The sequence below is a fragment of the Erithacus rubecula genome (genome assembly GCF_903797595.1).
Source record: "Erithacus rubecula genome assembly, chromosome: 20".
Taxonomy (NCBI): domain Eukaryota; kingdom Metazoa; phylum Chordata; class Aves; order Passeriformes; family Muscicapidae; genus Erithacus; species Erithacus rubecula.
Genome location: NC_136672.1, coordinates 2,047,015 through 2,062,006, shown reverse-complemented (window position 1 = coordinate 2,062,006; position 14,992 = coordinate 2,047,015). Strand labels below are relative to the sequence as shown.

The window sequence follows — 14,992 nt, the reverse complement described above, 5'->3', positions numbered from 1 at the left end:
CATTACATTACGTGTCTCATTTTAATTAAGACTACATGCAAACCCCCTCAAAAAAATGTAGGTGAGGCTACTAAAAGTGGGTCTGTGCTGTGCCCAACAAACATCTGGACAGCTCATGTCATCTGTTCCGTACTTGGCCTCCTCGAGCTCCTCCGTGCGCTGAATCGCGTCCGTCTCGTATTTGGTTCTCCACTGAGCCACTTCACTGTTGGCCTTGGACAGGGCTCGCTGCAGCTCCCCCTTGGCCTCCTGCTCCTCCTCATATTGTTCCCGGAGCAAGTCACAGTCGTGGCGAGCAGACTGCAGGGCGTGGGCCAGGGCATTCTTGGCCTAAAAATTCCCCATAATATCATTGTATTCCTGCTACTGTGACCAGCAGGAGACCTCATGATCTTGCACATCTGAAATATCATCACTGCAGCGTGGGCAGAAGACAAAGGGCTGAGGCTTTGTAATGTTCAGGAAGTTGCCTCTACCTGTCACCAACTCTACCACTAGAAAAGACCAAAAGTGATGCTTTCACCTTGGCATATGCTGTAACTTGTCTTCCCTGTGGCTACAGAAGCTAAAGAAATCACATAGACCATGGCTTTAAAATTTAAAAATATGAAAGAATTCACCAAGTTAAATCAACGTTCAGCATGTCAGAGTCATCCTTTAGAAAGAACTTACTGCACACAGTGTTTACTGTACACATCCTTCCCCAGAGTAATTTTACTGTGTTGGACAACAGGCAATACTTAAAAACTCCAAAAAGTGTTGTTCAAGTCAACTGAGACCCTATTACATTTTGAAGCCTTATGAGGTGCTCAGTAGCTCACACTACCTTGATCTCTTCCTCCAGCTGTCTCTTGAGCTCTTCCATCTGCTCTGTAAGTGCCTGCTGGCTGCTGGACAGCTGCAACCTCACAGTTTCTTTCTCTTTGAGTTGACGGCTTAGTTCACCTGTGACAAGAGAGGGTAAGTTCTTAATACTGCCCAGATTAACCATCCTGAAAACACTCATATATGATAATAACAATGATAATAATGATGATAATAATGATGATAATAATGATGAGTGGAATCCCACAGCACTGTTTACCTTACCAGTTGCTCCCATTGTGTACATGCTTCTACCATTGAACAATATATTTTAATCCTTCAAAATGCTTTTGCTGCTGTTCATTCTTTATCTAAATTTACCTGATTCCCTAATTCTAATTGTATCCCTTATTACAGTTGTCATCCACTACATGCTATTTTTTTTCCTGAAGAAGAATACTTTAAAAAATTTGTTTATTTCTTTTAAAGCCCAATTTTCATTTTGAAGCAGTAGGATTTTATGCTGTCACACTGGCAGAACTGACACAAATGCTGTAGCAGTTTCTCATAATTGGCCTTGTAATGCAAGAGATAAACCCAAAAGTTTCATTTCATAAGATTTACAGTAACTAGAAAACATTTATTCCATATCACCCTCTGTCCTGGGGGCTGAAGTACATCTCTCCCTTTTCTCAGAGAGGTGCCCATAGCCTACGCCATCATCTCCAAAACTCTCAGTACTTCTTGTAGTCCCCCAATATTGTCTTTTCCAAATTTTTCCTAAGTCATTTTACATTTTTTCTTAAATTTTCAGTTTCATTCTAAGGTTCCCCTTGAGCACCATGCTCAATGACTTAGAACAAACTGGTGAGAGAACGGTACACATGAGAGAATCTGTTACTGAAGGGAAAAAAAATACTCTCAGCACGTCTTTGCTCTTCCTTACCAGACTCTGCCTGGAGCTGGGTTTTTTGCATCACCATCTCATTCACATTCCTCTGGTGCTCCTCAAGTTTGATTTTTATCTCACTCATCTCATCTTCCAAAGTGCGGTACTTTTTTTCCAGAATAGCCTGAAAGAGAATAAGAAAGTAGAATCTGTGAATTTGCAAAGTTCCCATCAGACAGAAATATTGGTAATTCAAGTATTTACGTTATAAAGAAATACCTTGGACTTGGTAATGATCTCTGTACGACCAGCCAAGTCATCAATCTCCATCTTCATCTCACTCTTCTCCTTCTCCAGCTTCTGCTTCACACGTTGCAGGTTGTCGATCTGCTCCCCCAGCTCAGCTGTGCTGTCCGCGTGCTTCTTGCGCAGGGCGGCAGCCGTGGCTTCGTGCTGCAGCGTGGCCTCTTCCAGGTCACGGCGCATCTTCTGGAATTCTGCCTCACGTTTCTTGGTGAGCTCCCTTTGAGCAGTGGTGGCTCCTCCAGCCTCTTCAAGGCTCCCACGGATTTCCTCAAGCTCCTGAGCCAGCTCAGCACAACGCTTCTCTGCTTTCGTCCGCGTCGCTTTCTCACTCATGGTCTCCTCTTCCAGCTCTGCAGCACGGGCCTGGAGAACAGGAGGGAATAGCACATCAGGAATTAAATAGGGAACAAGTCATTCAGTGCTTAGGTTACTGCATATTTGTCACAGTAGAGCACCAAGAACCTTGTCTTGGAGACTGCAAGTGAAACAAACTTCCTTTGAATTTCACTGTTTTAGCATTGTAGGTAAAGACTTACTGAGAGGAAAGACCTATGGATCAACTCATTCTAGCTTTAGATCACAGCTTCCTGTTGTTATATTTGCTTTGCATGGCCCGGCTTGGTAGTGGGGGATGCTGTGAGAAGATACTGGAAGCTTCCCCTATGTCTGACAGAACCAAACTGTGGACAAGCATTATTCATGGTACTTCAGTTTAAACAAACAAACAATAATGATGAAGTAAATACATAAAGTCTCTTGCCTGCAATTCTCTGATCTTCTTCTGCAAATGAATACTTGAATTTTGCTGTTCCACAATTTTATTTTGCACCTGGTTAAAATCAAAGTCTTTCCTGCAAAAGAGATGTTCCTTTTATTAAAAGAAAATATGTCCTGTTAAAGCCAAATAATAAATTTTTCACTATTTTTTTTCTCATACTTCCTTAATTTTTCATCTAAATGTTGTTTATTGCTCTCCAGATCTACTATGGTTTCCTGTGCAAGTTTCAAGTCTCCCTCAAGCTTTCTTTTTGCTCGTTCAAGGTCCACACGTGCTTTTCTTTCAAGTTCCAAAGATCCTTCCACCTGCAACATTAACATATAGAAACATGACTGATGGAACAACTAAAGAATCTGCTCCTTCTCCTCATGTTGAACATGCTCACATGGTTCACTTGGTGCTCCAGCTTGACCCTGGCTTTGGTGAGGGTATTAACTTTGTCCTCCTCTATTTGCAGGTCATCCAGTGCCTGTTGCTGGGCTTCTTGCAGGGCCTTCTTTTCCTTGACTAACTTTGCAACAGTCTCATCCAAACCTGTCACTTCTTCAGTCAGATTTTTGACCTATTGCAAGGCAAAATACTGAAAGGTCACTAATAATTTTGGCCCTCACATAGACAATGAACACAATGAACTTGCTGTTAGACTCCCAAAGAGGCTTTGACTATTGTATGGTCGCACTCTACAATCTCTCTGTTACATATCAACCCTTCAGAAATCACAAAGCAATGCTGAATTTTAATTTTAATGCATTTTTGCATGCTTATGGGCTGGTTTTCCTACACCAGATGCAGGAAATAGGGATGCCCAGGTTCAGTAGCAGGCCCATAGGTCTCCTTACACATCAGGAAATAAGCATTCAAGCTTACTGTACCCTTACAGCCTATACATGGCCCAACAGAGCAATTGTTACTAAACAATGCAGAAATAAACAGCACCTTGTTTTCAGTGACAAGCTTTTCCTTTTCAGCCTTGACCAATGTTAACTCAAGGTCATCCATATCTTTCTTCAGCTCAGAGTATTCATCCTCCAGTTTCCTCTTTCTGGCTGCCAGATCAGCGTTGATCTCCTCATCATCTTCCAGCTTTTCCATTACCTCCTTTATTCTTGCTTCCAGCTGAAATTTTACTGTGATCAGCTGGTCACATCTTTCTTCAGCATCAGCCAAATTTTCATTTTCCTTTTTACAGAGAACAGAAATGTGTTTCATTATCACACACTGGCACTGACACTTGCAGAAAACACCTGCTTATTAAGTAGCAGGTACATGAAACAACAGAATTTCTTTTCAGCCTTTCCTGAACACTCAGACAAAACTGATGTAATCTGAAGAGCCAAAAATTATTTAAATTACATACAGTTTGTACTTGGAGATGTAGGTCCTTTTTCTCCTGCACCAGAGCCACCATTTTTTCTTCCAGTCTGCTCCTAGTGGCTTCTGATTTAGCAAGTTCTTCTTTTGTTCTCTCAAACTCTTCCTTCATCATGGCCAGGTCTTTCTCAGTTCCCACACTTTTTAAGAGGGGTTTTAACTTGAAGTACAGCTTCATCCAGGGCCACTGCTTGACTTTCATGAAAGCACGGATGTTGTACTGGATGCAGAGGATGGACTCCCTGAAACCAAAGTGATCCATCAGTACTGTGGAATAAAGCCCATCTTTGATCTACCAGCCCTGGCAGAGGACACACACCTGTGGTCAAACATTATTTTCAACTCAAGTCTCCGGAGGTATCCCCTGCACAAAGCCTGGGTCCGTGTGATCAGCTGTCCTAAACAGTCATCTCTCATCTCTTCCAGGACACCCAGCAAACCTGTCTTGAAGAACACCTGCAGCCAAAGAACACACATCACTCGTTGCTGGGTTTGCATTTCAGTGCAATTAATATTTTCTTATTGTATAGCAAAATTAAACGTTTACCTTCGTGTGTCCAAATTTGTACTGAGTATGATCTATCTCAATGGAAGACAGCAACTTTTCACATGCCTTCCTGCTATCAATAAACTTTCCTTGTGGAATGACACTGGTATTCAGAAGGTGATATCTGGTAAAATAAAGAAAACAGCTTACCCATCACTAGTGTTTTAGAGCACAGGATGCCACAAGAACAGCTGTCAGTTTGAAGATACAGAGGAAAACTGTCTGACTCACACCTCCAGCCTCAAATAGCAAAGCAGCAAGAAAAGCAGCACATAACAGCAGGTCAGTTCAGTAGGTTCCAAGGATGTGTTACAACCCTCACTGAGACTGAAGGCATGGACAGTCTGTGCTCTGGACCTGAGACACTCTGCTCATCTGTGTCAAGTTATTATCACTACTCTAGGGGTTCAGCTCATTGGAGTAGCTGTGAACTCAAAACATGGATGGATTTTAAGAATAGGGGAACTGCTTTTCTGAATCATATCCAGCTTCTCACATTCCTACTGAATCATGTAACCCAGAATTACACTTTGTATCCAGCAATGGACTTCCTAATCCTACACTGAGAGATTATTCCATACCTATTTTCAGCATCAATACACAAATCTGCCCTCCCACACCAATGGCTGGGCCAATGTCTTCAGTTAGTGCCCAGAACACCATTTCAGCCCTTCTCAGTGTCCTGCTCTCCAGCACACCCTGCACAGGGTTGTAAGGGGGGAGTGATTGCTTTGTTCTTAGAGATCTCACCCGATATTTGCCTTTGTTCTATCACAACAAGCAGATCACCCCAGCTGGGTTGTCCTGAATTTAGCAACCCTTCATAAATGTCATATTTGCAGAGTTCCCAGGATAAGATTTTTTGGTTGTGGGATTTTATCTATAAATGAATCTGCTAATGTTGTAGAAATGTTAGCATGCAGAAATATTAACCCACTACAAAATAAGAGGGCCATGAGGAACTAACTCGGATTTCCTGCTGGAGTCCCTTTTGTTACTGCAGATCTATTTGTCAGTCAAACCTAGCATTTCATCAAGAAGTAGTATTGGATTTAACATAATTTCCTCTTTGTAAAACCATTCTAGTCAGAGTTATTTAAACCATGCTCTTCAAACCTCTACTAGATAGCAGTTAAACACAGGATGTGCATAGACCACCCTCTGTATTTTTACTGAAACATGCTTGTGCCCAATTTGAGAATTAAAGCAAAGAATATCCCAACATTCAGATCAACAGGAATGAATTAAAAATAGGTTTTGGCATACAGTATTGAGGAAGGCATCTGAGTGGGCACTGCCCACACAGACCATGTTATTAGATATGTCTTTTGCTTCCCATGCATGTTAAATGTTAAAATAGTCTTTTCCTAACAACTGTATTTAGCAAGACTCTTCTTTCAAATGAATTTGGCTCAATGCAAACACAAGAATGTCATTACTGACCTTTGTCTGAAATCCCCATAGGGAATCTTGTTAGGAAATCCTTTCCTGCAGATCCGAATGCCTTCCAGAACACCATTACATCTCAGCTGGTGCAGAACAAGCTTGTGATCCATCAGGCCTGTGACAGAGCAGCATGGGGACATACTGATTGCTCTAGCATTGCTCTTTCTGCCCCTTTCTATTCTATGTTTTATCAATTACCTGGGGTCTTTGTTTCATTGGGAATGATGCAACGTACAAAGTGAGGATGAGTTGTTCGTAAGTTAGACATCAGCTTATTTAGATTTTCCTGCAAAACAGAGATCATTTCTAATCTCTATAGTGTCTCAGTTCTCAAAGTGATTTGATTCTGCTGAAAAGCAAAAAATTCAGAACTTTCTCCTTACTCTTATAGTGAATATTCTACAATCCTGTGTAGGCATCAGCAAAGGAAATGGCTACTGCTGAAGAACTTCTCTCTTGTCTTAAAATGAAAATGTGGCTGTCACAGGTGTGACAGTCTCTGCCAGAGAACACACTTACCCGAAAGAGTACAGAGACAGTTTGGAAGGAAGAGCCCTTCTTCTTGGTTCCTTTCTTCTTCCCACCACCTTCAGCTGGAAAATGAGATGACAGTCCAGCTGAGGACCTGCTGCAGATCCCTTCTGTGCATCTAACACCCAGCACCCAAGCACTGACTCAGCACTGACCCATGTCAGGTGAGAGGTACAGTGGGAAAGCCCAAACTGGAACCATAACCTTCTGAGCTTACCTTCATCTATGGAAGCAAAATTGGCATAAAGATGGCATAAAATTTTCATAGATGATTTCTGATACAGCCCCACAACAGTTTCATTCAGAGGGTCCTTGTTCTTCTCCAGCCAGCCAGAGATATTGTAGTCCACGGTGCCAGCGTAGTGCACCAGGGAGAAGTGAGCCTCAGCCTTGCCTTTGCCAGGTTTGGGCTTCTGGAAGCTGCTGGACTTGCCCAGGTGCTGGTCATAGAGCTTGTTCTTGAAAGAGGTGTCAGTTGCCTTGGGGAACATGCACTCCTCTTCCAGGATGGAGAAGATGCCCATGGGCTGGATAGAAAAATGGTGTTTTCAAATAAGATGAATTCAAGCTATAATAATGCAGTGAAAGACATGCTGAAATTGAAGTACTGGAAGTATTTTATAATTAGCCTAGGAGGAGCAGGTAAGCAAGATTTTTTGTGAATGACTGGAAAGATACTTAAAAGAACTTGTAAGATTTTAATATACACTTTTGAACTGCCTAGACAGTGTGTGTAGGGCAAAAACTGTGCAGTAACTTCTTAGAATACAGTAGTGACTTCTTACTCAGAAGGAAGAAAAAAGCCACCAGACATGAAACTTTCTGGGATTTGAATTTAACCAAGAGAAAACCTGAGAGGGAAACAATAGAGGGAGGGAGTGAAGGAAGGAAAGGAAGGAAAGGAAGGAAAGGAAGGACTTTTTAGAAGACAGGATACATTCCCAGTCAGTGGATAATTAATTAATCACAAGGGTAATATTTAAAGAAACAGAGGTAGTGAAGAAACCTGAAAGCTTCCTAGAGAGATTGTATTGAAGGCACTCAGTGCAAACACTCTCAAGAACCCTTTACAGATCCAATTTCTGTGATTGCAAAAGTTGCTTCAGAAACTCACCTTCTCAATGAGCTCAATGCAGGCAGCCAGGTCCATCCCAAAGTCAATGAACTCCCATTCAATCCCCTCCTTCTTGTACTCCTCCTGCTCCAGCACGAACATGTGGTGGTTGAAGAACTGTTGCAGTTTCTCATTGGTGAAGTTGATGCACAGCTGCTCAAAGCTGTTAAACTAATATTTGAGTAAGTGTGTTAGTAGTGTTAAACTGCTTCTAATCAATTTTTTTCACAAAGATGTCATGGCAAGGTCAGCCAGACTGTCCCAAAATGGTGTTGATAACAGTGTAAAGAAAAGCCAGGGTGTCCAGGCTAACAGAAAAGTTGTGCAATGCAGCACATGGTTGCTGCAGCCTGCACTGGCCATGATTTGGGTGGCCCTAATGTCCCTAAATGCAGATTCTGTGGGGAGAGAGAAAGCAGCTTCATGGCTATGCTGCTGCCACGTCCCTTCTCCTACAAAGGAGGTCTACAAAGGCAGAAGCAGCTTCAGACAGATTTGCCCTGTTCTTGAGGGCTGCACTGGGGTGAGGAGGAAAAAAGGTCAGAGAAGGCAAACAAAATGAAGAAAAGCACTTAGAGACAGGTAGAAGTCTGAGAGTACTGCAAACCTCAAAGATCTCAAAGCCAGCAATGTCTAAGACCCCAATGAAGTGCTGTCTGGGCAGCTTCGTGTCCAGCTGCTGGTTGATGCGAACAACCATCCACAGGAAGAGTTTCTCATAGACAGACTTGGCAATGGCACTCACTGCCTGCTGCACCTGCAGGGACAGGGTCACACACTGTGTCAGGGCACTGCTAGTGCACCCCCAGGACAAAACAGCCCTCACCATGCCCACAATCACTGCACCAACAGTGCAGTTGGAGCCCTGACGGCCCCAACCATTCTCAGCTGTGACCTGCACCCATTCCTTTTCCTTAGGGAGAGGACAGTCCCTGCTGCTCCTTGGCACTCACCTGATCCACTGTTTGGCCCTTCAAGACATATTCATTTCCCACTTTCACCCGAGGATAGCACAGAGCTTTCAGCAAGTCTGCTGAGTTCAGGCCCATCAGATATGCTGCTTTGTCAGCCTCTGGAAAGCAAAATAATAACTTGAAATACTTTCTTCTCGGCTTGGACACATACAGGGCATTGGAACCAGCCAGAGATCACTCTGAAACTTGCAACTTGATTGGCTTTACCCCACCTACAAATCTTGACTAACAATCTCATTTACTTTTCTGAACAGCCTTGTAGGCCTGGTTCTCATGACAGAGTAGCTACAGCAGCCCCAGCAGATCTGGTGAAACTCTTCATGGGACAACACAGAGTTTTTCCCATCAAGCCACTTCTCCACAGTGTTACCCAGGCAGAACAAGTGTGTATGTAACCAGAAACTGGAGAACACTACAGTGATGTGCCCCAGGCACAGGGTCCTACAGCAGAGTCATCAGGAACAAACTGGATGCAGAAAGTGCTGCTACTTGAGGTGGTAAGCTGAAAATCAAACCTGTTTTTTTGTGTTTATCAAGAAACAACTGCATCTCTCCTGGAAGACTGTCCCAATTTCTAGTGAAAAATGACATGGAAACAGTTGGAAATAGTTCTCTCCCAGCCACTGAAGGTATTACCTTCTGTGCCATCAGGCTCTGCCTGCTCCTCACGTGGTTTCTGCTTGAACTTCATGTTCCCATAGTGCAGGATTGCCCCCGTCAGCTTGTAAATCCCCATTTTCTCATCTGGGCTGAAGCCCAAAGTGTCAATGGCCACCTGCACACCAGACAGATCAGCTGGTGTTAACAGTGGTGAGAGGAAAAGTGAGACTGTCTCTCCTTGCTAACTGTACTCACATCTGTGGCAACAAGCTCCTCCTGGTCATCAATGCTGGCCACAGAGATCTGCCCTTGGCTGATGAAGGGATAGTCATAGGGGTTGGCTGTCACAAGCAGCATCTCTGAAAGGCAAACACAGGAGTGAGAGCCAGAGCCTGGCAGGGAAGATGGAACAACTGCTCAGCAAGGTTTCACAAGCTTTCCTTCCTTTTGCACCCCAAACTCCTGGTTTTCTATTAAGAGACCAGAAAGCCTTTCATGTGCCTTCCCCTGGCTGAGCAGTCCTTCCAGTTGAATGTGTTGTGAACCGAGAGCCTGGCACTCAGCACTGGCAGAACAGAACACAGGCCATCCACAGAAACAGCTTTTAAGAGAGAGGCTTTTAGATAAGGCTTATTTGTGCTTGTGCTCATACATGACACACACACAGAGTGGGAGGGTGGGAGCAGGAGCTCCAGCTTGGGAAATGTTCTGTGGGTAGCTGGGAAGGATGGGCAGAGTGGACTGAGGAAGAGTGCAGTAGCTGGGTGTGTGGCAAAAGGGACAGATGTGGGGCAAGGGTAGGGAGTGCTGTGGCAGTGAGAAGGGAGAAAGGTCAGAGGGATTGCACTAGAAACAGGAAATAACCTTTGCCCATGATGAAAAGCTCAGCTAAATGGTTTGTAGATCAGGGTACCTGCCCAGCCTGCACCCAGAATTTCTTTTCTGCTGAATTCACAGGATCTGGCCCATCTAAGTTGGAATTTCCACACCATGGAGAACGGCAAGGTGTGAGGCAGAGTATATTGGCACCCCTGCACCTCACCTGCACACAGTTTGTGTTATCCTCCCTCACCCAGGGAGGATAAATGGAGATGGAGTAGATCTAGGTCCCCAGTGTGACCCTGCTATGCACAGACACAAGTACAGCTGGGGGAGCCCGAGCAGGGCCAACACTGCAATGCTGAGGATGTAAATTATCACATGATCCCTGTTCTGCACAGACTGAGGCACTCACAGAGGGGCACCTGGGGGCATGTGAGACAGGCATTGTGCCCTGGTAGCACTGGGCCCTCTGTCACTGAGCAGGCACACAGAAATGTTTCCCACACTGACTTTACTCAGTGTCACCAGGTGGTGGCTGTCCTTACCAAGCAGTTCAGGCTTCTTATTGGAGAGGATCTGGTAGAAGATATGGTAGCTTCTCTCAGCTTTCAACTGGAAAGTGACTCTTGACTTTTCCAGCAAGTCTGTAACATGTATGCACATTTTAGACATTTTTCAGGTTCTTTATGTTCTAGTAAGGCTGTCAGCCCCCCTCAGTTACTCACAGGTCTCAATGTCACCAGAGGCCAGTTTTCCAGAAGTTCCAAAATGGATACGAATGAATTTACCCTGGCAAGCAGACAAAAGGTGGTGGTCAGTGCAGCAATCTCAGTGTTTTTATCTCTTCAGTCTTAGTGACAGCATCATCAAATCAGTCTGATTAGCTTTGATATATGAAGATAGATAAAGGGGAGCACTTTGCTGCAGCAATGTGAGCATGAAACAGCTGCTAACACATCAGCATTTCATAAAAAAACAATAAATTGGTCAGCAAGGACATTTTTCCCAGCCAAGGGGCCCACAGTCACAGATAACAAGCAGACAAAGAGCATTAGAAATACAGGAGGCCAGAGGGACAGACACAGGATGACTCACAAAGCGTGAGGAGTTGTCATTTCTGACAGTCTTGGCATTCCCAAAGGCCTCCAGCAATGGGTTGGCACTGAGGATTTGATCTTTGAGCATACTCTGCAGGAACAATTGAATAATTACTGAAAAACACTATGAGCTCTGTGGTTGGAAGAAATTACTCTATGGCATGATTACATGTGCAGCCATGTGCACTTCATTGCAGCTCTACAGTGCTGCTGCAGCACCATTCTGACCCCAGCACCAAGAACCAGCACTGGGGGTAAACAACAAATAACTCATTTTCCTCTTATTCAGAATTTCTCTCATAGTCAGAACTCTCAGGTCTCAGCCACAGGGACAGATTGATCCATGTTAAGAAACTGAAGCCTCTGATTATTCCTGGGCTCCAATCCTGCAGACCTGGTTTCAGTCCAGGTAAAACTACACCTTGGCAGTGTCAGTGGCAGCTCTGGTGGCTTGGATTTATTGTGCTAATTTTGAGGTATTTTGAGGTAAGTGTGTGTCACCAGTGCTGTCCACAGCCACAAGGGATAACTGCCCTTCACCAAGCCCTTCCTCCTCACTCCTTCACCTGGGACTCCTTCTGGGTGGCCGGGTCCCCGCTGGCGGCAATTGTCGCGTAGTACTGGATGACGCGCTTGGTGTTCACCGTCTTCCCAGCACCGGATTCTCCACTGCGGAAAGAAGGCTCAGAGTGAACAATCACCTGCCCACATCTTGTTGGAGACAAAGTCCAAAGTGGCAGATGCACTTACGTGATCAGGATAGACTGGTTTTCACGATCTGTCAAAGGGAAAAACACCTGCAGTCAGAGAAGCTGCAGGGGAAGTGCTGGTTCTCAGGTAACTGTCACCTGGTGTACATCAGAGGGAATGGAACAAAGTCTTTGCAGGCAAAACTGAAAAGGTGCATGATCTACTCTCCACATCTCTTTCCCTCCCTATACTCTACTTTTTGTCTTGTCTCCTCCTCCTTTGCTCATCCTGTGCTTGTTTTTGCTTCTGTCTTTTCTATTCCTTACCTTTGATACTATTAAATATGGGACAGGACTTTATTCAGATTAAAACCATGTGTTTTGGTGACAATATTTCTACCAGCTCTATTCTGGATCTACCTGCTGTTCCTACATGCAGGTGTGCTGCACAGGAACTCCCCAGATTGTGTGTCCTTTCCAAGTGCCCTTTGCAGGTCCCTGTTAGGCTGCTTAGCTTAGTACTCAGACCAGATAATGTGCAGCACAACATCACAGTGCTTAAAAAATAAAGAAAATACTTAGGGAGATGGGGAAAACTGTCTAGAGTTGGTTTTGCATCAGCTAGGGTTGATAACAAAAACCAAGCAGATAATCTGCAACATTACACAGACCAAGCATTCTGTGAGAGATGACAAAGGTGGCAGTATGGAATGGCACTTGGCAGAAGGTCCTGACACACTTTTTTTACTCCAAGTCCAGCCAAAATAGAAAAGCTCACCAGTCAGCATGAACTGATAGGCGTTGTCAGAGATGGAGAAGATGTGTGGAGGGGCCTCCTGGCGCTTCTTGCCTCGGTAGGCCAACACCACCTCGGGGTTGTACACCGGCAGCCACTTGTAGGGGTTGACAGTGACGCAGAAGAGACCTGAGTAGGTCTGCAGGACAAAAGCAGAGGTGTCACTGAAGTCCAGCTCCTGCAGCTGTATTTTCTCCTTTGCCAGAAGGAGGAACTTACATAGATCATCCAGGAGCTGTAGCGGTCCTTGAGGTTGTAGAGGACAGCAGGTTCATGCAGGTGGGTCAGCATGGCCACATCCTCAACTCTGTCAAACTTAGGTGGGTTCATGGCATACACATCATCAGGTTTGACAGCAACTGTCTATGATTCAGAAAGAAAGAGCAAACCTTGGTCCAACAACTCTTGACAGTCCTTCCACAACCACAGAGAAGTAATAACATCTCTAAGGCTGCTCTAATTAATTTTTTTCTTCCTGTTTAACTGTGCTCAGCAAGATATGGCTATTTCAGGGCAAACACTGCAGCCAGGAACTGTACAACACTGGTACATTGACAGGATGTAAATTTACTGGAATTGCTATGACCACATGGACATGATCTGTGCTAGACCAGATCTTTCAATACATTATCACTACTTGTGAACTTTAGGTCTCTGCTGCTCATGGCTGTAAGAACCTGGGGCACATCTGCTGGCCAGCCAAACTCCCAGCCTCCAGGGTTCCCATGACTGCCAGAGAGCCGGGACACAAACACCACAAGACTCATCAACAGTAAATCCATCCTTGGGACAGACTTGTTCCACTCCTGCCTGTGGCCATTTCCAATTAAAGAAAGGCTCTGTTTCTACCAAACAGCTGGGCTCATACCATGGGGGACCATCCAGAGCCAGCAGATATGATGTGGGGGTGGCAGATGTTCACAGCTGGCAGCAACTTCACTCAGCCAGTGCTTTCTAAAACCCTTGTAGCACCTACTGCCAAGATATTGGTCTTGGTTGTTCTTTGGCCTGCTGCAGTTATTCCTACAAAAGGTGTCAGGACATGAGCTGATAAGACATTTCAGGTTTTGGAAGATTAACACCTTGGTCACTCCTCTGGGAAACTGCAGCCAGAGACACTGCCAATTTCACATGCAAAGGTGACTTGCAAGGTATCTGCCTGCTCAGCTATCAGTAAAGGAAGGGATTTATGAGTGGATATGACAGTTTTAGCTGAGAAAGTGTTAAAAACTGAATTAAGACTGGCAAGGCTATGATCCAACCTGCTTTAGAGCATTGCCTGATTTTTAGAGTCAAACCAAGAATAATTATCCAATGAATACTTTTATCCCAATCTCTGGAGCTATACTTCACTGTGGAGGCTGTGCTGGTCCCAGTCAGAGGACAGGGGAGGGCAGGGCAAATTTCTTGTCTGAGCTAGCCTGGTACGTTCTCAGTCTGTCCCCAGCAGATGCCCTAGGTCCCTGAGCAGGATCAGAAGAAGGGCCAGAAGGAATGCACTTACTCTGCCATCCTCTGTCTCAACAGTTATCTTCCCATCCTGTGCAGCCTTAATCCTCCCCCTGGTGTACTCCACCTCGGGGTCAGCCACAAAGCAGTAGGTCTTGGCATCAAATGGCTGGTTCTGAGCTTCTATTCTCTCCTTCTCGGATTTGCGCAGGTACGGAGCAGCCTCACCAAAAATCTCCATGCCAGCGTCTCTGCTCATGGCTCTGCAAGACACACCCTGCTGGGCTGGTCCCCTGTGTAGTGCTTAGGGCAGAATGGGGCTGAACATTCACCCCCAGCTGCTTGCTCCAAGCTCAGCCCTCCCAGCTCTCAGGTGTGTGCAGCGAGATCTTGAGAGATTTGTTTGCTTTCCCAAGCTGGAAGGTACAAAGGCAGTGAAGAAGAGCTATCACCCTTCATGGCCCCATGGAAAGGAGATCCATGTCCAAAAGAGGGGGAGGACTCTCCAGGGAAGTGGTCAGATCTGAAGGATTCATGTAATCCTTAGAAAAAGTGAAGCCCCAAAGATTGTTTTTCTTCTGGTTTTTAATTTATGACTTTCCCCTACTTTCTATTAACATGGAACCTGTCCTAGTCCTCTAGTGATCAACCACAGTGGGCAGGAATGGAAATGTGCTATGCCTTGTTAAACTGAGCTCAGGGCAAGCTGTTAGTTTTCATGCCTCAAATCCTCACCTTAACAATCAGTCAACAGAAAGCAGGAAGGAACCAGCTGACAT

General features: G+C 44.8%; 1 protein-coding gene and 1 long non-coding RNA gene across 2 annotated transcripts in view; one reads left to right on the top strand and one right to left on the bottom strand.

Annotated features, from left to right (window-relative positions):
- Nucleotides 1-9,429, top strand: part of LOC306810509 — a 23,396-nt gene extending 13,967 nt beyond the window's left edge. The window contains exon 3 of the long non-coding RNA XR_013776472.1: nucleotides 9,015-9,429. This is a non-coding gene — a long non-coding RNA (uncharacterized lncRNA). The remainder of the gene's footprint in view (nucleotides 1-9,014) is intronic.
- LOC306810505 (myosin-3-like) overlaps nucleotides 1-14,992 on the bottom strand; it is a 22,950-nt gene extending 7,958 nt beyond the window's left edge. Inside the window, exons 1-29 of the mRNA XM_079323194.1 lie at nucleotides 14,949-14,992; nucleotides 14,269-14,476; nucleotides 12,984-13,127; nucleotides 12,747-12,903; nucleotides 12,030-12,057; nucleotides 11,846-11,948; nucleotides 11,278-11,370; nucleotides 10,908-10,971; nucleotides 10,728-10,826; nucleotides 9,616-9,719; nucleotides 9,397-9,535; nucleotides 8,740-8,858; nucleotides 8,394-8,543; nucleotides 7,787-7,957; nucleotides 6,890-7,199; nucleotides 6,661-6,734; nucleotides 6,340-6,427; nucleotides 6,139-6,256; nucleotides 4,696-4,819; nucleotides 4,468-4,604; nucleotides 4,135-4,390; nucleotides 3,714-3,956; nucleotides 3,163-3,339; nucleotides 2,937-3,082; nucleotides 2,760-2,850; nucleotides 1,973-2,362; nucleotides 1,751-1,877; nucleotides 827-945; nucleotides 134-330 (exon numbers count right to left, since the gene is read on the bottom strand). Coding sequence (XP_079179320.1) covers nucleotides 134-330; nucleotides 827-945; nucleotides 1,751-1,877; nucleotides 1,973-2,362; nucleotides 2,760-2,850; nucleotides 2,937-3,082; nucleotides 3,163-3,339; nucleotides 3,714-3,956; nucleotides 4,135-4,390; nucleotides 4,468-4,604; nucleotides 4,696-4,819; nucleotides 6,139-6,256; nucleotides 6,340-6,427; nucleotides 6,661-6,734; nucleotides 6,890-7,199; nucleotides 7,787-7,957; nucleotides 8,394-8,543; nucleotides 8,740-8,858; nucleotides 9,397-9,535; nucleotides 9,616-9,719; nucleotides 10,728-10,826; nucleotides 10,908-10,971; nucleotides 11,278-11,370; nucleotides 11,846-11,948; nucleotides 12,030-12,057; nucleotides 12,747-12,903; nucleotides 12,984-13,127; nucleotides 14,269-14,472 — 4,172 coding nt within the window. The 5' untranslated portion in view covers nucleotides 14,473-14,476; nucleotides 14,949-14,992. The remainder of the gene's footprint in view (nucleotides 1-133; nucleotides 331-826; nucleotides 946-1,750; nucleotides 1,878-1,972; nucleotides 2,363-2,759; nucleotides 2,851-2,936; nucleotides 3,083-3,162; nucleotides 3,340-3,713; nucleotides 3,957-4,134; nucleotides 4,391-4,467; nucleotides 4,605-4,695; nucleotides 4,820-6,138; nucleotides 6,257-6,339; nucleotides 6,428-6,660; nucleotides 6,735-6,889; nucleotides 7,200-7,786; nucleotides 7,958-8,393; nucleotides 8,544-8,739; nucleotides 8,859-9,396; nucleotides 9,536-9,615; nucleotides 9,720-10,727; nucleotides 10,827-10,907; nucleotides 10,972-11,277; nucleotides 11,371-11,845; nucleotides 11,949-12,029; nucleotides 12,058-12,746; nucleotides 12,904-12,983; nucleotides 13,128-14,268; nucleotides 14,477-14,948) is intronic.